Source organism: Gadus morhua, chromosome 16, assembly GCF_902167405.1.
Source record: "Gadus morhua chromosome 16, gadMor3.0, whole genome shotgun sequence".
Classification (NCBI taxonomy): domain Eukaryota; kingdom Metazoa; phylum Chordata; class Actinopteri; order Gadiformes; family Gadidae; genus Gadus; species Gadus morhua.
In genome coordinates, this window is record NC_044063.1 from 29,842,857 (window position 1) to 29,870,096 (window position 27,240).

The 27,240-nt window shown below is 44.2% G+C and overlaps 2 protein-coding genes across 4 annotated transcripts in view; one reads left to right on the plus strand and one right to left on the minus strand.

Moving 5' to 3' along the window:
• The window catches only part of farsb (phenylalanyl-tRNA synthetase subunit beta), a 34,650-nt gene extending 17,489 nt beyond the window's left edge, over positions 1 to 17,161 (minus strand). For both annotated transcript variants that reach the window (XM_030380428.1, XM_030380429.1), the window contains exons 1-4: positions 17,021 to 17,161; positions 16,090 to 16,145; positions 15,819 to 15,973; positions 3,071 to 3,143 (exon numbers count right to left, since the gene is read on the minus strand). In XM_030380428.1, the coding sequence (XP_030236288.1) occupies positions 3,071 to 3,143; positions 15,819 to 15,973; positions 16,090 to 16,145; positions 17,021 to 17,078 (342 nt within the window). In that variant the 5' untranslated portion in view covers positions 17,079 to 17,161. The remainder of the gene's footprint in view (positions 1 to 3,070; positions 3,144 to 15,818; positions 15,974 to 16,089; positions 16,146 to 17,020) is intronic.
• A 4,891-nt stretch (positions 17,162 to 22,052) lies between these two features.
• The window catches only part of acsl3a (acyl-CoA synthetase long chain family member 3a), a 33,846-nt gene continuing 28,658 nt past the window's right edge, over positions 22,053 to 27,240 (plus strand). Inside the window, exons 1-2 of one of the 2 annotated variants that reach the window (XM_030380434.1) lie at positions 22,053 to 22,478; positions 26,382 to 27,164. In XM_030380434.1, the coding sequence (XP_030236294.1) occupies positions 26,787 to 27,164 (378 nt within the window). In that variant the 5' untranslated portion in view covers positions 22,053 to 22,478; positions 26,382 to 26,786. The remainder of the gene's footprint in view (positions 22,479 to 26,381; positions 27,165 to 27,240) is intronic. The other variant, XM_030380433.1, reaches the window with a different exon arrangement.

Genomic DNA, 27,240 nt, shown 5'->3' on the forward strand with positions numbered 1-27,240 from the left:
ATTTTGAAAGGGAACCATGTCCTTACACAGGTAAATAGTGACGGCGTTTGTTATCTCGTTGCTGCTGGCATTTTGTTGTAAGGACTGGCTTTGGAAAATGCACCATCACACCAGACAAACTATGAAGGAGACTCAATAGTTTTTTTAACGACCATTTCAATAAATATTATTAATAGGGTGTGAAGCCAGGCCGGGTCAGTGACATGGTGGTGATGTTTACCAAGCCAAAGCAGAGGACTGTTGCTAATGGTGTAAGGTAATTATGTCTTGCGTTATAACCTGTGATTGTCTTTCAGTGCAAAATTATTCTTTCTTAATCGAATTATGAAATGAAAGTCCACACAGGAGCACACTTTACAAAGCAGTGAGGGGGGAGCTGCCTGATCCTGATGTCCTTAAAGTGGCTGAGGTTTATAAGGATTTTTCAGCGGACATTGCACCACTCATCACCACCATGGCAATCAGTGCTGATGTCCCACTGGTTGACTAAGCATTTGGGAAAGTTCAGGAAGGCAGTCCCATCTCCTACCAGCACCCAGTGTCTGTGAGCCGGATTGTGTTATTCCACCCAGATTCCCCTCCACCACCACCTCTAGATGGTTACAGGTTGGCTGGCTGCCAGTTTGTGTGCAATCTCCAGCAGCAGCTACATCTGCAATCTCTAGAAACTAATTTGGAAATGGCCAGGAATATAGAGGTTGCTACAAGGGAGCAGAATGTCTCTGTAGAGTGACACCGAGTCAGGAAGAATAGGATCACATCTTCCCGCTTCAGGGAGATTTGCCATGTCCGTGGTCAGAGCTCAGCAGAACGCCTTGCTGCGCGAATAAAAAAGGGTGTGGCTCAAACAGCATCAATGAAGAGGGGCCTGGCATTGGAGCCTGTTGCCATTCAGGAATATTGTCAGGGTAAAGAACACCAGTTACGGGCCTTGTGGCTTTGTCAATCACCCTGATGCTCCCTGGTTAGGGTCATCTCCTGACGGGATTGTGTTTGATCCAACTGAAAATCCACCCACTTGCCTGTTAGAGATCAAATGCCCAAATGCCAAATGCTACGTTGACTGTATATATTTGAAATTACAAAGCGACACCATGAAATTAAAAAAACAGCACAGCTACTACTGGCAGGTCCAAGGCCAGCTCCTCATTACAGGAATGGAGTGGCGTGACTTTGTTGTGTTTGCAGAAGAGGACATGGTAGTCTAGAGCAGGGGTACTCAAGTAGAAATGATGAGGGGCCACAAAAACATTTTTCAGTGACTCAAGGGGCCGGTCGGTATACGTGTGACTGAGGCCGATATATGCTCTGTTTTAGACGTAACGCGTAAGCACGTAAGATACATAACCCCCCCTTGCGCGGTAAAATATCCCCCCTTACGTGCTTAAGTGCGTCGGCCAAAATTCCTGACTATGCGACTAAAACACTACGACCCTACGCAGCTCGCAAAGACTGTGATTGGCCAGCTAACCACATCCTTTCAGGAGTCTCACATTTCCGGTTTTACAGCATAATAGCGCCATTTTTAAAAGGCCGTGACAGAAGCGAATGAAGAATTTTGAAGAAGGAGAAGAAGAAAACACAAGAACGAATTATGATAATTATAAATATAAACAAGCCAGCGATTTCCACTTCCACGCCCACAGATTCGTTCGTTGCTCCCCCTACTGTTCTGGCGGAGAATCCCCTTGCAACACGCGCAATCCTTAAGGAACCTTAAAGGAACCGTAAATCAAAACTTGTCTAAAACAAGTCCCTTGCGTAAATTACGTGCTTACGTCTCTGCGTCTAAAACAACCCTAAATCGGCCTTGACTGCTGCTGAGATGGACTGTCTGCCTCGAGTTTGGGAGGGCTGGAGCGGTCTGTGGGCTGGAGTGCTATCTGTTTATCGTTGCAACCCCCAGCCTCGTATTGAGATCGCGGCGCGCGGTTTCAAAATAAGAGCGCCCAGCACGATTTTATTATTATTATTTTTTTTTTATAAATAAAAAAACTTTTCAAAACAGCTCGAGGGCCATTAATAGACACCCCGCGGGCCACAAAAGGCCCGGGGGCCGCTACTTGAGTATGACTGGTCTAAGGGATCTACAGAAATACAGAGGTTAATGCAGTCATTAGGGAGAAGGGAGAATACTTATTTTTTTACTTTTAAATCGATCTATCTATCTATCTCTAAATCTATCCATCTCTAAATGTATCTATATACAGATATCTATATCTACAAGTTTTAAATTTATGTTGTAGAAAGCACATTTATTTTGTGCTACCAATTAATAAAAGCATTCATCTAGCGTAACCTTCTACAAATTGTAAAGTAGATCTGAGATGAAATGTTACTGCATCTCCACTACAACCGGAAACAGTCGTGCCCACCACAGAAAACCCGGACGTTAAGTTCTTGTGCACCTGGCCAATAGCATACTTCCTGAGAATGCAGTATCGCTGTCAAATCTGGGAAAAGCAACGTAGTGCCGAATTGAAATACCATATTTTCAGTAGTTGCGCGTAACTTTACTTTTTACATGAAAAGTAGTTAGATTACTGTATTAACGCGTGACTTATTTTGTTACGCGTTACATTCAACACTGTCTACCGGTCACACGGTAACGTCAAAATCCATACCGTAGCGCAAATTCACACTGGTGTACCTTCTATACCATTTATACCCAACTTCAAATTGACGTTAAGAGTTTCCATCAGACTCGCGCGGTAGCCAGGAGTCTCATCCAAAGGCGAGCTCAGTCGGCGCTGTGTGCTTCAAGATTCTGAAGCAAGTGCTGAGATTCCGATTGGCCCAGAGAAATGTCTATTATAAGAATTATCCAATAATGTTTCGCAATTCTAGCCTGCATGGCATGCATATGAAGGGCAGCCTCCCCTGCACCTAAAAAATAATTCTGGTTCTACGCAATTCACGTGTATGACCCAATTGACCAAGAAAACGGTAATTGTCGCCGAAAAGCGACAAGTTTGCAGGTATGTGTATTGCGAATCACATCATGAGGTAACCTGTGATTCCCACCCCTTGTTCATATTCATTCTCCGTTTGGTTCATTGTATCCACCCACCTCTGAAGTCACAAGAAGCCTCTGAGGCTCTCCACTGGCTGGGCTCACACGTCGGTAGCGCGGAGCCTCCATCCTGGAACACAGAAGATATTCATGTCAATCACAACACCTCCGCGCGAGTCCACCATGCTCTCAGTAATACATTTACATTGAGGATTCTGCTGACGCTTTCATCCAAAGCGACTCGAGAGATTTGCAATGCAAGGCACACTTCCAGCTCCATGATCATCCAACTTCCCTTCTCCTAGCTGGCGTTCTGTCTAGTGGCCATTAACCACATGTGTGTAGGGTATAGACGAAAAGTTTATAAACCAAGAGCCTATCTAATTAGCTATAGTAGTATAGTAACCAGTGTTTCCCCTAGAATTTTTTTTAGGCCCGGTGGTAAGAGCTGATAGTGTGATTTGTTACACATTTTTCACGGGATGCTAGAGTATTTGTTGGTTATTTCCGTATAAAACACTTGCTTAGCCATCACAAGTTGATAATGATTCAACACGGACAAGTGTTGGGAGGAGATAATGATCTCCTCCCTCTGCCCCTCTGACGTGTTCCTCCACACCCGTCACTCGCCCTTCTTCCCCACCTGTACTCTCGTTTGGCACCGTGTTTAGGAAGAACCTTGAAATACCTTTTTGTCCTTCATCCCTTTTACGTTTTTTTGGTGGTGCCATGCTAATGATGATATAACTTAATGCTGTCAGATTGTCCGTTATGATGGGGCATCATCTGCGCACGCGCGACACATTTTAACAGGAACGAAAACACAATCATATTTAGCTCTGGGCCCCGATTCCCGATAACGATGGATCCACGCTCGTACGATCATTCTCACGAAGGATCTTGCGAACCTTTTCAGATTTCTTTCGAGCGTTTCCCGAAACTCCTCTTAACATGAACAGGCGTGCACTGCTCTAACGACGTTCGTGGGCTAACTGTCCACTGACACGGTGCTGAAATGTGCTCTGTAGGAGGGGGAGACGCAGGAATGTTGATGAAACTGTTTATTTTGTGGCAGCAAAAAAATATCTCCCCATCAAGGCCAACAACAGAGTATCCTACGACAACAATAGACTGCAATAATATGAATGCTACAAATATGAAACAATTAATTAGGCCTAGGCCAACATATGCTATATCAGTCCTAATCCTGAACGCACCGTGCGTACAATTTTCACAGCATTTTCCCCCCTCAAATAATTCCATATGACAAATTAAAAATAGCTTGGGTAGAGGTGTTGCTGCGCTGTCTCCACAGAGACAACAGAGCAATGAGCAGTACTAACTGGAGAGACAGTGAAATCCGCGAGCTACTGATCATCATGGGAGAGAAGGCGATGCAGTCATACTAAACAATGACGTTGAAAGAAGGTGCGATCTACGAGAGAGACGCACTGTCCTTACGAGGGTTATGTCGGGTTATGTCGGGATAAAAAACAAGTGGTCAGCAAAATAAGGAATATGTAGATCTTTTTGCACTTGTCAATAGTTAATCACGCTTGTAGCCTACACTCAGATGAAATGTCATTCTTGCATGCAGGTGTCTCCATTCATAAAAAAAAATTAACATTCAGGAGTATGCAAATTATTATAAAGAGGTATAGTCTACGTGCGAAACCCCGCATTCTCCAGTGAACCAAGAAAGACTGTGCCGTGACGACGGGCGATTTTACCCCCTCGGTTATACACACTCAACTTGCCGATTGTGCACTCCAGGTCAGGGATGTTCAAAACTGTCTAGACAGGGTCCAATAAATAGTGAACTTCATCACAGCCTCACCGAAGTGCCAGTGCTTTACGGCAAACAATCGCAACAAAAAACGCATGCAGAAATTCTCCGACACCCGCTGGTCTTAGCATGATTCATGTGCAGTATGTCTTCTGTCATTGATCAATATGAGGACATTTTAACCACATTGGTTGAATTAAAATCAGAGGGAGACAGCAAGTGCAGCTCGAAAGCGTCCTCCCACACTAGAGCAGTGGAATCATTTGATTTTATTATATGCCTTGTGATAGTGTTGCCTTGTGACATGGCGTTTGATCGGTACATTTCGTCTGCGCATGTATTTTTGGAATTTTCAAATGCTGCAATAAATTATGTTGTTGTTGACTTCTAACATGTCTCTGTCTTTGCTGTTTAAATCTAACAGTCTACGAGTAATATATCGGCGGTAACCACTGTTTTTGGGGTATTGCGAAATTGCACCACCTAGACATTCAGTGGTATTTGATGTGTTTTAAAGGAGACATATTATGGTGTTTTCCCATCAAGTGAACATAGTATTTGAGTTCCAGAAAACATGTTTTTGAAGCTGTTTGCTGGAAATAGCTTTAAGGGAAAAACATCTCGCCTACCGCTATTCCCCTTTGTTTCAGTCCCTTCAGAGTGCGCCGTTTCTGGTATCTGTAGCTTTAATGTAAATGAGCTGCTGCCCATTGAACAATGAGCTGTCAGACTGAACCACAGCATGGAGGAGAAGGGATTGTTGCCGTTTGCGGACTCCTGGAGCTCTATATCATATAATATAATATTATAATAATATTATATATGGGTATTTATTAGTGCTGTCAGTTAAACGCGTTATTAACGGCGTTAACGCAAACCAATTTTAACAGCGTTAATATTTTTATCGCGCGATCAACGCAATTTTTTTATTTTTTTATTTGACTCAAAACGAAGAAGCAGTAGCCTGACTGCTATGTTCAAGGCAGTATGTTTGTATGTTCATCTTTTGCACTATAGGCTTTTTTTTGTATCGTCCTGTTTTGATCAGTATATGCCAATGTTGTCAATAAAAAAACATTTGCACAAGGCAAGCCGATGCACATCTCCATGTTGATAAGAGCATTAAAATGAGAAAAAATAATGGGACAAAGAAATCAAGGGATATTTAGCATATAATTTTTTTTCACATTAAATATTTTAATCGCTTGACAGCAATAGTATTTATATAATATTATATCTAATATCGTACCCAAAAGCTTTGTGTCAGACTGCGTCTGATGTCTCTGGCACTTCCACAAGTGAAGACTCGTAGTGGGGGATATCTCGGCCTTGACTTTGCCCTTGATTCTCTGAAGTCCATGAACCGCGACATGGAGAAAGGGATTGTACTCCGGGAGCGGAGCTGCCGGACTGCCGCCGAGACCTTTGCCTGCCGGACCTGCCAGCTTCGGCTGCAGTGCAGTGCAGCTCCCGGAGTACAGCCCGCCGGAGCAGCCGGAAAGCTACGGCCGCAGTTCAGCTCCCGGAGTACACCGCCGAAGCTGCCGGACTGCCGCCGAAGCTTTGGCAGCGGCCGGACGGCTTCGACGGCGGCCAGACTGCCGCCGTACCCCCGCCGGCAGTCCGGCAGCTCAGCTCCGGGAGTACAATCCCTTTCTCGTCCATGTCTCCTCCTCTGGATTGCCGCCGAAGCTTCGGCGGCAGTCCGGCAGAAAGTGACAGGGATTGTGATCCCGGAGCTTAGATTGTACTCCCGGGGAAACCGCAGAGTTTCTCCCGCCGGAGCTGCTCGTCCACTGGTCCACAAAATCTTAGCTATGCTCCGATTGGAGAGGAGTGGGGAAGTGGGAGGTAATATTCTGTGCCCCCTTCCTACGTAGGATGGGGTGCCGAAACTGACTCGCTTGTTTGGTAACTGTAGGCGGGGTACTTTCAGAAATGCATATCTCATTCAAAAGATCATGTACAGACTTTTTTCAAAGGTTGTATGCGTATGGGACCACCAGAGACCCAAAACAACACCCCAAATCCCAGGAAAAGTTTTGTTTTCATAATATGTCCCCTTTAATAAAAACACATCCAATACCATGGAATGTCCAGCTGGTGACTCCACTGAGGCTATAGTAACGATGTTCATAGCACCCTACGAGTACCCCTGGAGCCCTCATTAGCTATGAGTGTTTTCGTGACGTTCGTTATGTAACAATGCTTTCGGGAAACGGTGTGAAAACTGTACAATGCTTTGTACGACGAACTTCACTTAGGCTGACGATGCTTTCGGGAAACGTGGCCCTTGAACATAAATGTCAATTAATTTAAAAACAGGTTAACATGATTTAGTTCGGATTCCAAGCTTCAATTCATTACAGAATGTTTATTTAAAGGTCCCCTGGCATGCTTCTTTATGGATGCTTTAATATAGATATTAGTGGGCCCCTAACACAGCACTTGAAGGCGTTCCCAAAATTCAGCCGTGGTGCAAAATTACAGCCACTGAAAGCCAGTCGCACATTGAGCTTTCCCAAAACGCACCGTTTCGGTGACTGTAGCTTTAATTTAAATGAGGAGGAGAGAGGCGGGTCAAGGAGGAGGGTGGGGTTGTGTCCCTGAGCAGCTTGCGGCCACGGTACCATTCGCAATGGCGAGGCACACACAGCCTTTGGCCGTGTTTTGTAAATATTCTAACTCATTTCGGGTGCTCCGGCGGGAGTCCTGGAGCTCTATATCTACATAATATCATATTACCGTATTTTCCGCACTATAAGGCGCACCGGATTATAAATCGCACCTTCAATGAATGGCCTATTTTAGAACTTTTTTCATATATAGGGCGCACCGGATTATAAGGCGCATAGAATAGATGATACTGCAGTCAAACATTTGACTGGGGTTGCGTTATGCATCGACTATACCGAGCTGTGCTAAAGGGAATGTCAACGAAACAGTCAGATAAAGTCAAACTTTATTAAGCGTTCTACAACTCTGTTAACTCCCATGGTAACGATGTTCAAATGTTAATGTGCATATTAACAATATCTCCCAGCCTTGTTCAGTTGTAAACACGTAAAAGAAACAGTCTGATACCGCTAATTCAAACGTTAGTGCATAACTCAACATTGTTCAGTTACGTATAACACTTAAAGCTCAGTTTTTCAGTTCATTCCCCGTCCACGAATCCCTCGAATTCTTCTTCTTCAGTATCCGAATTGAACAGTTGGGCGAGTACGGCATCCAACACGCCCGGCTCCCTCTCGTCATTATCCGAGTCAGTGTCGCTGCTGTTGCCTGGCAGTTCATATTCCTGCCTTCGTGAAAGCTCGGACCACAGTTGAGACTGATATATCAGCCCAGGCATCCACGATCCATTGTCAAATAGTGGCGCAATTCGCCCGGCGCTGTCTCCCCGACTTGGTGAACGTGCGTTTGCCTTAAGGCCTATTTAGGGTCGTTTTAGACGCAGAGACGTAAGCACGTAATTTACACAAGGGACTTGTTTTAGACAAGTTTTGATTTATGGTTCCCGTAAGGTTCCTTAAGGATTGCGCGTGTTGCAAGGGGATTCTCCGCCAGAACAGTAGGTGGAGCAACGAACGAATCTGTGGGCGTGGAAGTGGAAATCGCTGGCTTGTTTATATTTATAATCAGGGTGCGATTTGTGAAAAAACCAGAGGGGGGGATAATTTTGAGAGACATTTTATTCAGGAAAAATAACCACACAACAGTGTGAAAACTTATGAAAACAGTTGATCTTGTGACCTTGTGTATCTAAACCTTACACTTAGGCTTCATAACGTAGGCGGTAGGCCTATTTTGAACGTGAACTTAACCACTGCATTTGCAGAAATATTTTCTCATAGCTAAAATTGTTTTTAAATGTGCCAAATAAAAAAAAATATATTTTTTTTTCCCGATATCAGTTCAACAGAAAATATGAAATACCACAATGTGCTGTCAAGACGTTTTTTTTTTATTTTATGGGTTAATCGGGTAGACTATAGGTCAGACTACGAAAACAGTCCGCTCTGATGACGCACTTCAGCCTCTTTTTTTTGCTTTCCTGTTGGCGGATCGATAGCAGCGTGGTGACCCTGCTTCAACCACATCTCTGCAAATCTGCGGGCCGGGAAGGAAGCAACATCTGGTGCATTTACAGAGATGAAAAGCAGATTGTGCAGTGTGGACACATTCATTCTGTTTCTGCCATCTGCAAGAATGTGGTTCATGGCGCTGAAACCTCTTTCACACTCGGCTGTGCACACTAGGAGCGTGGAGACAGCGGTGAGAACTTTGCGCATGCTCTCTCCTGTGACACCGTGACATTTAAACTCATCGAACTCCTTCAGGAGTATGGGACTGGTTGCGGCCTCAACAGCAAGAGTTTTGTGTATGGCGAGAAGTTTTTCATCGCCGTAGAGGATGCGCTCGTCTTCATCAGATGGCCAGTTTGATGGATTTAGAGCGGCGGCGGCAGAGATTATCCCGTTGTCATCCAGCCTGCGCTCACGCGCGACGCCTCTGACTCGCTCCCGGTAGATCAAAATCACAGCACAATCAAAATGAAGACGGACCCTGTGTATTTTGGTTGTTAATTATTACGATGTAATGGTGAAAATACTTTGGGTGGGGGGGATCATTTTTATCCCCACCGAGGATAAAAATAATTCAGCAGAGGGTAGGACGTGTAAACCAGAGGGGGGGATAATCCCCACCATCCCCACCGGCAAATCGCACCCTGTTTATAATCATAGCCGCGGAAACGTATTCTCAGCAGGGGGTGCTGGAAAAAAAAACTCAGCCTGGACTCGACTCGCAACTCGCTACATTGATAAAAAAGATATATAGCACCGCAGCTCAATTACACCAGTGCATGCGCGCACAGTCGAAAATCGATCGTTGTGTTCACACCATGGTTCACATCCAGCTGCTCACAGAACAAGTTTAGCGCGCCACCGCTCCCCTCACACTTTTTCATATAACTTTTTTTCAGCACTAGGTCATATGAGCATTACATAAATGCTGCGTCTCAAAATGCCTTGGACAGCAGCGACGATGACCCGCTTTGCCACGGGCCGAAACAGTGCGGAGCGACCACAGCCAGAGCGAACACAGCGGGGCAGAGGAGTGTCAGGAATAGTCTTTTGTGAACACATCAGTACGGCCTATTTGCACTACTGTTTAGTGGCAATGCAGTGTTTTATTCTATGCCTTTTAATTTTCGTATATTATTTCAATGAATACAATTTATTTATTTATAAAAACAAGATCTGGTCTTCAAATCTTTTTTCCAAACATAGGTCGCGTTTGTGTTTATATTCGGACCAATACGGTACAGCGGGCGCTCACATGACGTTAAGCATTTCCTGGTGCATAATGTGACGCTTCAGAACCTAAAATCCCGTTTCTCCCCGTTGACACAACACATAACCGGCGTTTTCAGAAATCTCCACTTTGGCCGGAGTTTTTAGAAATAATCGTTTTCTGTGATAAGACAGGGCCTCAGACAGGGGGTGCGGCAGCACCCCCAGCACCCCTACTTCCCGCGGTACTGTTTATAATTATCATAATTCGTTCTTGTGTTTTCTTCTTCTCCTTCTTCAAAATTCTTCATTCGCTTCTGTCACGGCCTTTTAAAAATGGCGCTATTATGCTGAAAAAAACAGAAATGTGAGACTCCTGAAAGGATGTGGTTAGCTGGCCAATCACAGTCTTTGCGAGCTGCGTAGGGCCGTAGTGTTTTAGTCGCATAGTCAGGAATTTGGGCCGACGCATTTAAGCACGTAAAGGCCGATTTATGCTCAGTTACGTAAGCGTAAGCGCAAGCGCAAGAGGCCCTTGCGCGCCCTTGCGCACCCCTTGCGCGACTTCTCACGTCTTGCGTGCGTCGGGCGATTTTTCTAGACTTGCGTCATTTATTACGTAAGCTTTTACGCGAGCCTCGCAGCCTGCGATTGGTCTGCTGGTCTGGTTACTACTTCCTGTCTGGAGTATAACATTTCCTGTATTCATACCGCCATTTTTAAAAGCCAGAAGGCAAGGACGACCCGGCAGGCTCATATACAAAAGCATTAACGTGAAGTGAAGTTAACTTTGCTGCCAACACATTATGTCGTTTTAAAATGTAGAGAGATATGCACATTTATACAACCCCAATGATCAACAACTTCATCACCCCTGTTCCTCTGTCTGTTGCCATCATTCACTGTGTATGGGGAGAACACGATCTGGCACATAAACAAACCAACGACTCCCACAGACAAAGACGTCATTCTCGAGGTCGTCTTCAACGAAAAACTTTACTCCACATATTACTCCACCTACTGTTCTGGCGGTAAATTGCTTGGCAACACGCGCAACCTAAAAGGGAGCATGAATTGCTTTGAGTAAATTTTGCGCAACAACGTAACACCAACGCTGAAGCATGCAGCCGCCTTAAGGGGGGATATTTTACTGCGCAAGGGGGGGTTATGTATCTTACGTGCTTACGCGTTACGTCTAAAACAGAGCATATATCGGCCTTTAAGGCCCTGTCCCCATGAAGCCGAAAGATTTCACAACCTGCTAAGTGCGTTTACAATGAGCAAGCAAACTAATGACTCGTTCTTCCGACCTTCGGCTAGTGTGCCAGTGCCAGTCATTCCTCCACGGGTCTTATTTTACAAACCCTGCAACCGCCCGTACCCGCAATACATCAAACCGCATCAGACCCGTTTTCCGACAGTAGCGCGAATTACATCCCGCACCCGACCAGACCCACTATAAATTGATATCGACGCCCGACCCGCAACCAATGGAAAATTAAAAACATCAGATGAAACACCGGGGAATTACGCCATCTGGTGTTTGGTGTGGTGCTTTAGATTGCTCTGCGAAAAAAGGCCATCATCCACTGTTGACGGTTTCGGTTAACTCCTCTGCTCCTGATTCACTATCCAGCACCGGAGAAGTCTTGCTCGCTAACGCAAAACCGACCGACAGACAGTTCAGGCGTCCAACCCGACTCGTTTCATCCAAATTGTGCGGGTCACCCGAACCAATGCAGGACTCTGCCTCAGGTGCCATAAAAGGCTTTTCATACGGGAGCCGTTTGTGTTGTCTGATAAATTGATAATGCATTCTCAATGGAGACGGAAACTATGAGGGGCCGTTTAGGACATAACTAATTGAGGCACTCTCACACACATACCTATGAAACACTCTTACACTCACTACTGAAACGCTCACACACTCACTACTGAAACACACACATACATACATACATACTCTTCTGAAACACTTACACATACATATGAGAAACACACACACATACATACATACCTCTGTGGCATATACACATACACATGAAATGCTTACATTCATACAAGTGAAACATTTATACGTACCCTATTTAGAAAATATACGATTTCATCGCGATTGCCAATTACAAATAAAGCCTCCAGACTGATCAAAATAATTAAAAGTTGCGCCTTCATATTCATATTCAATAACACAAAAAACCTGAAATGTCAGTCACGCTCTTCACCGTTGGCTTAGATTGGCTGAAATGTCACGCTCTTCACCGTTGGCTTAGAAACCGGCACTTTTTGTTCCCGCCTTCCGGTTTAAATGCCAACCTTGACCTTGGAATTTCATGCACACATACCTATGAAACACTCTCACATTCACTATTGAAACGCTCTCACCGTCACTACTGAAATTACTGGTATGAATACTACATGTGAAACGCTTGCACATCCTCATGTAAGAGCATACATACATATAACTGAAAAACGTATTCATACATTTGAAACATTTATACAAATATGTGCTTGCACATATGAGTGTTTCAGATAGATACGTATACATTTTTCACTTGTATGAATGTAAGCATTTCATATGTATGTGTATATGCCACAGAGGTATGTATGTATGCGTGTGTGTTTCTCATATGTATGTGTAAGTGTTTCAGAAGAGTATGTATGTATGTGTGAGTGTTTCAGTAGTGAGTGTGTGAGCGTTTCAGTAGTGAGTGTAAGAGTGTTTCATAGGTATGTGTGTGAGAGTGTCTCAATTAGTTATGTCCTAAACGGCCCCTCATAGGAAACTGTCGCTTCCGCGCACGCATGCGAACGCACGCCCGGAAACCGTTGGGATAGATGAGAATCACAATAAAATGTGATGCCGAATTTGAAAAAGCACATTGTAATTTCTGCATCTATTATCAAAATATCTATGAGTTATACAGTGAAAATAAAAATGTGAATATTTGGTTAGCATGTTGATTAACAGAGTGTGCCCCGAAAATTTCTGGTTGCGACCCTAAAATTTTCAGTTAGGGGCAACAGTGCTCCTAGTGAAAAAAGTTAGTCTGGAGCCCTGCCGAAGAAATCCAAAAGGAGAACAAACCAACCCTTATTCCGAGCTACGTCAGGAGGACTCGGGAGCTGTAGTTTTGCGTTTTGTTCAGTTCTGCGCTTCTGTGTGTAGCAGAGGAGAGGTCTAAAGTTGTTACATTCCGTTTCATTCGTTTTATTACTAGAAGAGTGGGCTGGGGGTATGACTACGACTGTCTCACACCAAGACCAACACAGATCAAGAGCCGACTCAGTGGTACGGTGCACAACAGTTTTCATTTAGTCTTAGTCAATGGCCGTCCCCAGTTCCTTCCACATGAATTACATTTTGTGGCAGTCCTCATAATGATAAAACTTTAATGGTGAATTCTACCTCATCCATAGTGATAGGTTCTGCCGGTCTATTATCCAGCCTAAACTGAGCCTCCTAACAACTTGGGGTTGGGATTAACATGGACCCAACACCGGTCAGACAGAACACACAGTTGCCATATTCATTGTTTTTTTTTCCTTTTAATGTAGCCGCCTTAAAATTAAATTGGATTAAAAAAATCATCACCATTTTGACAGCAGAATCTGGCCACAGGTACGGCCACACTGAACGCTTTAGAGTAGGGCTGCACAATATATCGAATTTTTATCGCGATGACGATATTGGCTTCCCACGGTGACATGTTGTGTTCTCGCGATATTTTCGCAATATTTTTTTTAAATAATGCTTCCGCAAAAAAAATGAAAACGAAAAAAGAAACGAGCCCCGCCCATGCAGTATACGCTCTACCTCCGCTGCAAAGCAAACCAAGCTCTCCCTGTACACCTGCGGTCTGCGACTGCGTGAGTACATCGGCGGCGGCGCGAAGCCTGGAAAAGACTACCGATTACCTTGAAAGACAAACACAATTAGGCCTACAATGTTTGAAGGAGTTGAGGTCGAAAAGCTCATCCCTCGTCGCGGATCTTCTTCCGTTATATGGGAATATTTCGGATTTAGGCCAAGTGATACAAACCAGCAAAAAAATATATAATAAAAAAAATTATAATTATAAAAATTTAAAAAAGAATGCTGATTGTGTTAATGTGTTTGAATACTTTTTAAGTAACAATTATAATATACAGCGACTGTTCTTATCCCTGCTAAACTAACCAAATAAATGTACATAGGCCTACAACAATACTAATTTAATCTTGAATAATATGATTGGGGTTGTCGTTTATCAATTGTTTAAAAAACACAAGAAGAGAAGGTTTAACTTGCTTTAATTTAACATATGTATATTTCATGTTTCTTTTTAGAGAACGCAATGAAAGACCCTCGAATTGACAGAGCAGTGGGTCACTGCAAGAAGCTGGTAAGCAGCTTCTCTTACAGCTGGCGGCGTAAAAGGCAGCTAGCAGAGGCACAGAGGGAGCTGAAGCTGCCAAAGCATACGCTCAAGACCGAGTGTCCCACAAGGTGGGGATCAAGGCAGGCTATGATTTCAAGAGTCCTGGAGCAGCACTAGGCCATTGCTCAAGTCTTTTCCGATGACTTAAAGGCCAGACACCTCATCCCGAGCTGGCAGGACACAGACATCCTGGAGTCCATCAATAAAGCCCTTCAACCTCTCACTGAGTTCACTGATGCACTTTCCAGCGAAAAGTACGTCAGTGTTTCCTTTGTGAAGCCTGTCGTCCACCTGTTCAGGTCCTCCATCCTAAAGTGCAGGATGATGAGTCAGATCTCACCTGCACCATCAAGAATAAAATCATGACCTACTTGGACGACAAGTACAACGACCCTCTCACACAGGAACTGCTAAATATGGCCTCTTCGCTGGATCCCCGGTTCAAGCTAAGCTACACCAGTGAGGACGATGTTGGAACAATCCAAACCCGGCTGATTTTGGAGATGGGGAGGACTGCACATGCAGCCATGGCAGTAAGTATTTATAATGAATAAAGACAACATTTAATACAAATTAATTAAATTAAGTGGATTAAATTTATGAATATAATCAAGCAACGTTAAATTTGTTTTATTCTAGATCATTGATACTCATATTTTTCACTTTTCAAGGAGTTGGGCCAAACTGATCCGCATGGTGAGACTGCTGAGGATGTCACACATCCAAAGAAGAAAAAGACCTTGGGGAGCTTCTTCAAGACCACTGAGGGAACCACACCGAGACCCACTCCCCAGCAGCAACAACAGGCTATAGCCTCTGAGCTACAGTCTTACCTACAGTCAGGTAACCTAGACACTGAGGAGGACCCGTATTTTTGCATGAGGAAAATCCGTATTTTTGCATGAGGAACCATTGGTTTAGGCACGTAGATGCGTTACACGCGCTAAAGCAGCGCGTTAGGCGCATTTTACGCACCTAACTAGGCGCCCAACGCACCTACGCTCACAACGCACCAACGCTTTGAGTTCAAAAAATTTAACTTTTTACGCTCCTATGTGTGACGCAAAGCCGCGATAGCCAATCAGCGTTGAGAAGAATTGGAAAACGTTTTTTTTACCAGATTTGCCCATTTCAAAAATTGGATCATGGGCGCCCGCCGCCCAACATTAATTTAATTTCATGGAAATTGTAAAAAAGGTTGCTTGCAGTGGTGCTAGGTAGCTATAGAATATAAATATGCACTGGGTGGGCCCATGAATCGCAAGAGTGGCCAGATGGGAGTGAATTAAAAGAAGTATACACACTTATCCTTAAAGACCTGCAGTCCCCGGGCGATGCCTTCCAGACACAGCAGGTCATAGCGGTTAGCTGGCACATCGATCTTGTACAGCACCACCTCGGAGGCCCCTGATGCCTTGCAGTCCCCCTGCTCGCGACTGATCTGCTCTCTCTCTGTGGTCTGTAGGGGTCACATGGGGTTAGTTACTGTTGACCATTTTAAACATTAATTACGACATATTTACTGTACAGTGAATACTCTTATTTGGACCTAAACAAGGATATGCATGTACTTACTATTTCATCCAACTCAAGTCCAAACTCAAAGCACAGTTCATCAAACTCCTCGTCCGCTGTAACAGATAACGGTCTCTGTTAAGACACATGCATGTTAAAGGGAACTTTAAAGTACACATTGTTTCTGTTGATTGGTGTACTATACTATGGTACTACTATCTTTTAAATGGAATGCAATTATAGAGTACTAATTGTAATGTGGCCACTCTACCCACATTACAATTAGTACCCATTTATACCTCAGGTGTCTTGCTGAGGGACATACCTCAGGTTTCTTGTTGAGGGACATCTATATAGGTGTCTTGCTGAGGGACATCTATATACCTCAGGTGTCTTGCTGAGGGACATCTTTATACCTCAGGTGTCTTGCTGAGGGAAACCTCAGCTGTCTTGCTGAGGGACACCTCAGGTGTCTGGCTGAGGGACATCTATATACCCCAAGTGTCTTGCTGAGGGACATCTATATACCTCAGGTGTCTTGCTGAGGGACACCTCAGATGTCTTGCTGAGGGACATCTATATACCTCAGGTGTCTTGCTGAGGGACATCTATTCCTCAGGTGTCTTGCTGAGGGACATCTATATACCTCAGGTGCCTTGCTGAGGGACATCTATATACCTCACGTGTCTTGCTGGGGGACACCGCTATACCTGAGGGACACCTCTATACCTCAGGTGTCTTGCTGATGGACACCTCTATACCTCAGGTGTCTTGCTGAGGGGCATCTTTATACCTTAGGGGTCTTGCTGAGGGACATAATTATGCCTCAGGGGTCTTGCTGAGGGACACCTCTATACCGTGATTGGTTAGGAGGCAGGAAATGATGCAATCATTTAAATACTATATTCAATGTGGCAAAGTAGAAAATACTAGCATAGTAGTAGTAGCATTCACTATGTGGTAAGGTGGAGATTAAAGAACAGCAACTCACTGTACGTTTTCCCCAAGGCTTGGAAGAGAAGATCCCGTTTCACGCTAACAGTCGGCATTTTGTCAGCTAATCCTTAGCCTAGCCACCGTGGAAAGAGGACCCCTTGACGTCCGCAAAACTGCCTGACTGTAAAGAGGACCCCTTCAGCCGCTCATAGACGTCCGCAGAAGTGTCTGACGGTAAAAGAAAATAAAGACGGAATCTAAGCTTTTTATTTGCTGGGAGCAAGAAATCAATATAATATTTATCACAAAAAATATATAAATGTATATCAATGATATAATATAAAATTGCTTAAAATATAAAACCTTAGCAAATATAAAACGTGGCTTGTCTGCAGCTGCAATGCTAGCTTCTGGAAGTGTGCGGATAAACAACGAATAAACCCAAGAAATAAAACAACAGGTATATTTACAAGAAATAATACGAGAGTCCACCTTGAGGTCAAAGACTGAATTACACATAAGACTTTACAGAGCAGGAAAACACTGCCTGCAGTTACACAGTGCCTATAACATATATTTTTTTGGTGATGGTTACTACTAGTAATAGTAGGCTACCACTAGTACCGATGGTAGTCCCCTAATACTATAACTAGTTCTCGTCTTTATTACATTACATGCACATCAATATGTATTATTTTGATTATTCAATGTAGTATAATTGTATTTATTGATTTGTTTTAGGCTACAAAATATCTTTAGACTTCCACCTCCATTTAAACCATTGCATAAGCTCTTATCAATATACCAGCATATATAATGCTCCACCTCTGGGGATTGTACTGACTTCAGTTGAAGAACTCAATCTAACTTATTATTGGACGAAATGTCATGTTGAATCTTTCCTATGCCTTTATACTTATATCACTTACTAGCTTTTCTCATGTTTAACTTGAAAAGCTTTGGTTCGTGAAGGTTTTCTTATGAAACCTCTCACATGAATCGTCCATCCTCACATCTGATTTTAGAATTATGAAATTACAGCCAACAGAATCCTCCCTATGCAGTTACCTTATACATTGCTCTGATGTCTGAGCTTTCATACAAAATAGTTTATTCTAGGTCTGCATAACCAGTATCATTAAGTTCAGGGGAGGGTCCACTGGGATATTAAGTTCTTTATATCTTATGCACCCTAATCGTTAGCCTTCAAATGGAATTTGATGTTAGCATTATGCATTATGCTGCAAATAGCCTTGTTTTTTTTGACCCGGGATATTCTACACACAAACCCCAGATTAAACTGTAGCCAGAGACTGCTATACCAGAAATAAAGACGTTATTTACTTAAGACTTTAATCAAACAAATGGACAAACAGAAATAAAAAAAATTGGGGCTAGACTATAAATCCCACTGAGAAAGTTGTCTGGCAACAGATGGGTCGGTCGCAAACAACGTTTTAAGTGAACGATGTGAGTAGGCTCTCGACCACGAGCCGTTTCATTTATTTTATTATATATATAGTTTGCCTAGGCAGAAAGATATGAGATCTCCGCACTACGGCTGCTCCATGCATGCAATATGTGTGTGCAGTGACTTACTGTCACGTGCATGTATGCAACCAATAAAGTGGGGATAGACAAGGATCATACCCTTAAAACAGGTTGTGTTAGAGATCGTTACGGATCTCTCCGGTCTCCGGAGAAAATAAGCGAATGATGCACAACCATTCAAAAATAATAGTGGGTTTTTAACGGTACAAAACGTAATGGTAATGGGTGAAGTTTCCCATTAAGTGAACTTGCAGCAAGCACTAAGAGGCGAACTTAACCCCCAACATTTGCATTACGATACATTATAGATTACAATTATTAACATCACCTGATAAGTTCTCACTCATGTTCAACCATCGCAAGCAGTTATAATAACTGATTCATCTGATTAAGCAAAGTAGCGCAAAGAAGTCACTGCGGGTATCCATAAATTGTAGTTGTTATGAAGTCTAGTCTCACAAAATATCTATTTTTCTGGTTTTATGTCATAGCATACGCCAGGGGTCACCAACACAGTGCCAGCGGGCACCAGGGCGCCCGCAAGGACTATATTGACGAGGGGCCCGCAGGCCTGTTCTGAAAATAGCCCAAAGCCCCGTTCACACGAAGCCGATTTCATGGCGAAACCGCAAAGGTCTTGTACGGTTCGGCCTTCCGTACACACGAAGCCGGCGAATCCGCTGACCGAAACCGCAAACTTCTGAAACCACCCTCGGAGGTGGTTTCAAATCTACCCGGGTTCGTTTTGGATTCGTTTGTACGCCTGAAACCGACTGAAACCGCAAACCATGACGTCATCGCCCCACCCCTCGACCTCCTAGCCAATGGCTCTTAAGCCCGCGGAGTCTCAGAAATCACATGCGAGCATGCGCATAAGGGCAGCCTTTATGCGCATGCTCGCCTCTTCTTCTTATTTCTTCTGGATTTCTGTACCAGAAGAGGCGCCCCTTATGGGCCTGGAATGTGTACTACAGCGTTTCTACAGATCTACCCGGTTTCGCTTGGCTTCGTCTTTACGGAGATACTTCGAAACCGGATAGATCGAAACCGTAACGGTTTCGCCCGTTTCGGCTTCGTGTGAACGGGGCCTCATTCTTGACCAACTCTTTCCCACCTTTTTTAAGTCATTGTTTATAATTATTGTGAGAAATCATTAACATGATCAGTTTCTTCACATAGCTTAGATGAGTATCATTAATCAATATTAATAATATGTAACTAAAGGCAAACTGAGCAAATTTGTTATTTCGGAAGAGTGTATCAAACTGGGTGCCCTTCGTATGACTCAGTAGGCCTATGAAGTAGGCCTAGGCTAGCTCTCAGGTTTAAAAAGGTTGGTGACCCCTGCATACGCAATTCCGAGGGGCGTTTCCTGAACGCTCTTATTTCGGAAGAAGGGAAGGTTTACGAAAAGACACGTAAGAGCTTCCAAACCTCGAGCTGTTTTGAAAGCATTGATAACAGAGTTGCCCAGTTAGTGACGTATGGTTCACCAGTGACGCGCATGAGCATGGCGGAACATGAACGTTTTAATCAATATAACCGAATCAACCATCATATCACATACTTTACTATTGATTTACGTTGTAACAGTTTGTTGGCATCGAATTTGCTCCGTTTTAAACGTTGTGTACTGGTAAACCAGCTCTAGATAAGGGCAAGCGTATAGGCTTCCATACAGTGGCAATACAACGTGCTTCTCATATAAAGCAAAATGATAGGTGACAGGCTACAAGGAAATTAAGGCGTTGAAACTGAACCAACTAAGTTCTGTTTTCTGACTGATTTTTCATCTGATAAAAACGCCCTGCTGTGCAGAACTTTCATTCAATCATTTTACAAAAGAAATGTAAGGTAAATAATATCCCCTGCTAGAATGGAACACACCCACCCCAGGGAGAGACATGCAGGGGACTGGAATCTATATTGCTCATCTAACGAACACATGATCACAATTATTTAGCAAATCCTTACTTTGATACTATTAGCTGAAATAGTTGTACACAGTTCTAAAGTTTCCACAATTACGATCTTGCTTTTAAACATTTAAGCAAAGCGGAATACCGATTTCTTCTGGGAAGTACCGCAACTGCTGCTCTCGCAAGTGCGTTTGTACGCTGGGAAAGGCCCAGGTGTGTCCCCACCCCTTTTCATAGGTCAAGGCCCATCCCAGTCCGTTTTCATGGGTCCTGCCCCATGGCCTGGACCTTTTCTATCTCTGAAACTCCTCTTATTATGAGTAACACACAGACCTACCGCATACACTAATTAGGTAGGCATGCATTTTGAATGTAAACACGAAAATGCATTAGGCCTACATATATAAAAAATATATATGTATATATGTCATGTTATGTTATGTTATATATATGTGTGTGTGTGTGTGTGTGTGTGTGTGTGTGTGTGTGTGTGTGTGTGTGTGTGTGTGTGTGTGGCATGTGCCAAAGAGTGTTTGATATAACACACAACGTAGTCTACATTGGTCAAGAAATACAAAATAAATAATAGTTGTATGTACCTTATTAAAAACTGGGACCTGCTTGATTTGAAAGCCTGTGTGCATAGCCGCGGGAACGTGTTCTCAGCAGGGGGTGCTGGAAAAAAAACAACTCAGCCTGCACTAGACTCGCAACTCGCTACATTGATAAAAAAAAAAAGATATATAGCAGCGCAGCTCAATTACACCAGTGCATGCGCGCACAGTCGAAAATCGATCGTTGTGTTCAGGGCCGTCGGACTGCGCGGACAAAGGGGACAGTTGTGGGGGGGCCCATGACCAAAAAAAAAAAAAAATTTTTTTTTTTATTTTACCTTTTTTTTTTTACCTCTCCCCCCCCCCCCCCCCCCCCCCGTCAACAACCTGGCGCAGGGGGGGCCAACAGTACCTATAGTATAGGGGCCCAGGATTTGGTGCTACGGCCCTGGTTGTGTTCACACCATGGTTCACATCCAGCTGCTCACAGAACAAGTTTAGCGCACCACCTCTCCCCTCACACTTTTTCATATAACTTTTTTCAGCACTGGATCATATGAGCATTAAATAAATGCTGCGTCTCAAAATGCCTTGGACAGCAGCGAGGATGACTCGCTTTGCCACGGGCCGAAACATTGCGGAGGGACCACAGCCTGAGCGAACACAGCGGGGCAGAGGAGTGTCAGGAATAGTCTTTGTGAATGGTGTACACATCAGTACGGCCTATTTGCACTACTGTTTAGTGGCAATGCAGTGTTTTATTCTATGCCTTTTTATTTTCGTATATTATTTCAATGAATACAATTTATTTATTTATAAAAACAAGATCTGGTTTTCAAATCTTTTTTCCAAATATAGGTCGTCTTACAATGGGGTTTGTGTTTATATTCGGACCAATACGGTACAGCGGGCGCTCACATGACGTTAAGCATTTCCTGGTGCATAATGTGACGCTTCAGAACCTAAAACCCCGTTTCTCCCCGTTGAAACGACAAACCGGCGTTTTCAGAAATCTCCACTTTGGCCGGAGTTTTTTAGAAATGATCGTTTTCTGTGATAAGACAGGGCCTCAGACAGGGGGTGCTGCAGCACCCCCAGCATCCCTACTTCCCGTGGTACTGCCTGTGTGTCTCTGACCTAAAGTGACCTAGGTCTGAGCCGCTCACGGCACGCGCCACCTGAGCTGGTCCAATCAGACGGCCTGGAACACACCGACACGATCAAGCCCTTTCCGTACTTCCTGAGCGGCCGCGCAGCCGCCTGCACCGGGGGAGCGACGCAGCCTGATGCCGTTCGCCTGACCGCCGTACCTGCGCTCATCACCTCGGTCTGCATCCGAGGCTGCGACAGCGAGAACTATCCCGGTATGAATTGTATATTCTTGTAATTTGATCCGTTATCCTCGCAGATACACAGACAGATACACAGACGTGCTGGATGCGTCAGGAGCTTATTAGCCTACAGACAGTGAAAAACAGTCCAAATGAAGGTATGCCCAATTCCTTTATGCATGCTTATTACAAAGGTTTATAAGCATGGACCCTGGCCCTTTATTCCTGACCAACATACGCCTATAATGTGCTGCTGTGCTCAATGATACTCAGGGATGAATAATGTATAGCTCAATGTCATGGCTTGTCTGACAACCCTTTTAATGGTACAGCCTCCCAATGCTAAGCCTAGGATGGTAGAAAGTTGGCCGTTAAAAATACATTTTAACGGGAACCATCATGGAACATTTCTCTTTTAATCCAGCCTAATAACGTAGTTGAGTGTTCTCACTCGTTTTCTGCACCATGAGGAGATCATGTTTCCGCTTCAGCCCTGGAGCTGAGTCAGTGTTGAGCTCTGAATGGTTCCTCATTTTGTGTGTGTGCGTGTGTGTGCATGTGTGTGTGTGTGTATTGCAGGTGTATTAAAGGGTGAGTGTGAATACACAAAAGAGCAATTGTCTCACAAGGATGATCCGATGTGACTTTGGGAGCAGGTTATACGCAGATGTCGTTCTAGTATTTGCATTATTATGTTTGCCTGAACACCTTTATGTAACCAATCTATGGAAAATATTTCCACGATTGAACCTACCTACCTGTGGTCGGAAGACAGTGGAAATTTGGTCTGTTGCTGGTGCCCACCAAATTGTGAGATACTCTAAAGAGAGAGCATGTCCATTTTATCCTGCAAACTCACACACACGCACACGCACGCACGCACGCACGCACGCACGCACGCACACACACACACACACACACACACACACACACACACACACACACACACACACACATGATCTCAGTCAAGTCCCTGTCTTGACTGAGATCATGCTTCAGCTCCGGCATTCTATTGGGAATCACATACCTTACTATTTTTGGGGGCTAACTAAACGCATAGCCTACTAGGTTAGGGGCTAAAGAAACACATAGCTTACTGGGTTAGGGGCTAACTAAACACATAGCGTACCAGTTTAAGGGCTAACTAAACACAGATCTTACTAGGTTAGGGGCTAACTAAACACATAGCTTATTAATTAAGGGATAACTAAACACATAGCTTACTAGGTTACGGGCTAATGGTGCGATCCAGTTGTATGGTACGCCCACCCGTACAAGTCGTAAGGTGTAAATCTCCCAGCTGTCTTGCGGTAGTTCACAGAGGAGCGCCCCCTTTTGGTCGGTACCACTCGTCCCACTCGGGATTCTGAACTGGTTTGCTAAAGAGGCTAATGTAGCTAACAATAACAATGACTAGCCAATGACAAACAGAAACCCTATAAGTGCTGCAAGCCATGAAATTACGTCACATTTTCGCTAGAGCAGGTCGGGCGTACTGGTGTACCATACAAATGCATCGCAGCATAACTAAACCCATAGCTTACTAGTTTAGGGGCTAAATAAACCCATAGCTTACTAGTTTAGGGGGTAACTAAACACATAGCTTACTAGTTTAGGGGCTAACTAAATACATAGCTTACTTGTTTAGGGGCTTACTAAACAAATAGCATACTAGGTTAGGAGCTAACTAAACACAGCCTTCTAGTTTAGGGGCTAACTAAACATAGCTTACTAGGTTAGGGGCTAACTAAACACATAGCTCACTAGGTAAGGGGCTTACTAAACACATAGCTCACTAGGTTAGGGGCTAACTAAACATTTAGCTTACTAGTTCAGGGGCTGACTCAATACATAGCTTACTAGTTTAGAGGCTAACCATAAAGTTACATTCACAAGGAATTACATTCCCTCCCTCAGCAACCACACAGACACACAGATATGCACATGCACACGCGCACACACAATCACTCAAACATCATGCACATGCAAAACACAAACACATGATTGTACGTTCTAGGATAGCATAATATTGCTCCAATGATCCAATTAAGTTTTTTTGTACATTATACACTCATGCAGCATAGTTAAATCAAATGGTTTTACAATACAGTTGTAATTCTTTGAATCAAGTATAAAACTAATGAATGTTCCTAACACATTAGCCTCAAACCATAATTATTTGGTCCTTCATTCTGCAGCCCTTGAATGCCATTTTCCATTATGTATATTTACATATTTTAGTGAAGCCATGATATTACTGTTTTTGAATCAGGAAATAAAAAGTAAGCTATAGATTTGTATTGCACACACTTACTTGAATGCATACCATTTGTCGGCTTAATGTAAACATTTGCCTAGCTCAAGCGACCCTGTTGAAAATGAAAAAGGGCACTGCAGTCACCACCCGGTTCAGGTCTAGAGAGCCAATGTCTAAAGGCCCAGTCCTGGGATTTGCATGATCCAATCATACATTCATATATTCTATTCTCCTCTTTTGGAAGCCAGCTGATCAGCCCTTGGACCATTTGAGGACTGCATAGGTGAACCACTCCACTATAGTCACCTTGATTGCAGCTACATTAAAAAGGATTTCTCAGTTCTAAATCCAACCCTGGTTCTGTAGTACTCGGATGGGGAACCTCCAGGTCCCAGCCCCTGTGAGAGGGGGACTTGGTGTGAGGGGGAGGGCCAGTTCCTACAGTGGACACCAGGGTTTACTGAACTGATGTATTCATACCTCATCTCACCCTCCACGCACTGCACTTACCCAGGAGCCCTTCATTGATGCAGCTAGAGAGAATGATGTGGTTGGAACTGTTTTGTGTGTTTTAGTATTGTAGAAGAGTTGCACCACGGAAGTCCCTGCTGCTAGGTAGGGGAGATGAGTGGCAGTCTTATGAATAGGGGTGTGCCAAATAATCGTCATGACGATGCATCGCGATTCTAATTTTCACGATCTACTGCATCGATTGTTGACGCCAAGAATCGATTATTAATTTAAAAAAATGAATAATTAAAAAAAAAGATTTTTTATTTTTTTTATTTTTTTATATAGTTTTATAAAGCCTATTCACTTTTTGTGGCATCAGTTTGTCCTCTTAAGTTTATGAAATGATATTGTTGTTATAATGGCAGCTACATCCAAAAGGGGAAATGTTTGAATGTTTTCATTTCATTGGTTTAAAGGACCACTGAGGCCATGTAAACGGCACTGATTATCCTTATTTTGTTATTTTAAGTTTTATAGATCCTTAGCACTTCTTGTCAGTGTATCCAGTAATAGTCGTTTCAATAAATACAGCTATGTATGAATTGAGTTGCTTTGAGTTATCAATTGAACACACTATCCAGATCATACACAGCCAGTCAGCCACTGGTAATGGCTTAATTTTTTTTTAACAGTGTTCAGTGAAAATTCGCAATGCATCGCAATGCATCGCAATAATTCAAGTATCGCGATGCATCGTGATAGGATCGCATCGTGGCATGTGAATCGTGATACGAGTCGAATCGTGACTTCTTTGGCAATACCCACCCCTACTTATGAATAATGGATTATGTGACTTGTGTATTGGTCGGCCACAGCCGTCAATTTGTAGGGTCCAAATAATGACCTCATCATCAGGTGAGATGTGTCCATGTGACCTGAGTGGTATATAACTGTAATGTAATTTCTAATGGCACTGTGGCTCCAGCCCATTTGCTTGAGACTAAGCTGGTACTCTCTGTGGTGCTCGACTCTTATCAGCAGCATACTGTGTACTCAGTCATGAACAAACACATCAAACACCATCCAGCACTCGTACATCTCCGCTCTTTCACACACATCAGGCCCAATGTTGTGCTAGCAATGGATGAAACCTGCATCTCTGCTCAACAGAAACAATGTGGTCAGAGGGGCCACTTCCTCCACATTCATTCGAGAACACAACCCTTGTTTTCCTTTGTGTCGCTGTTTCATCGTTACAGAGTTTGCATGATTTGTGTGTATTGTTGCCCAACCTCCGACCATAAGCAGGGATTTACGCTGTGCCAATGATGCTCTCATTCTTCACCTCCAGGAGCATAATCGGGCCTCTGTTTGAGACGAGGAGGCGGGAGCACCGTCTAGACCAAGGTCCGGCTCTCTCACAGAGGAAGGGCCGAGCGAGGGACCTGCTCGGCTGGAGACGAGAGAACCACAGGAGAACTTATTTGTATTAACTCAGAGCCATAGGAGGCGAGGAGGGGACAGAGCTACCCCCGGTCAGCCCTTCTCTGGCCCAGGCTAGTCCAGCGTTGTCCTGATCCTGGCTGCAGGCCTGCTGGGACTCCACCAGACACCTGCTTCCTTACTGGTCTTGACACACACACACACACACACACACACACACACACACACACACACACACACACACACACACACTCACACACACACACACACAGACACACATACACACACATACACCCAGGGCCCTTTCAGAAGCATGAAGCTGAAGGAGGACCTGAACCCCATGCTCCTGCTGCTCTTCCAGCTAACGGTGGGGTTATACGGCCTCTTGACACGGCTGCCCTTCTACCTCCTCGGCTGGCTGGGGTCCGGGTCCCGGCCTCCCTCCGGGGGCCCTCAGGCCCAGAGGGACCACCGTGACAAGGCCTGCTCCGTGTCGGGCGAGCCCCAGGGGCCCTACAGGGCGCTGGCCTCCACCCAGAGGCTGGCCAGCACCATGCAGCCAGGGGTGGACACCCTGGACAAGATGTTTGAACACTCGGTGCAGAGCTTCACCCACAGGGACTGCCTGGGCACCCGGGAACTGATCTCAGAGGAGGACGAGCGGCAGAGCAACGGCAAGGTGTTGAAGAAGGTATGGAGTCTAACACTTTCCCACCTCACACCTTCACCAGCATGAGACAGACTGTGAAAGGATCTGAATCCACTGG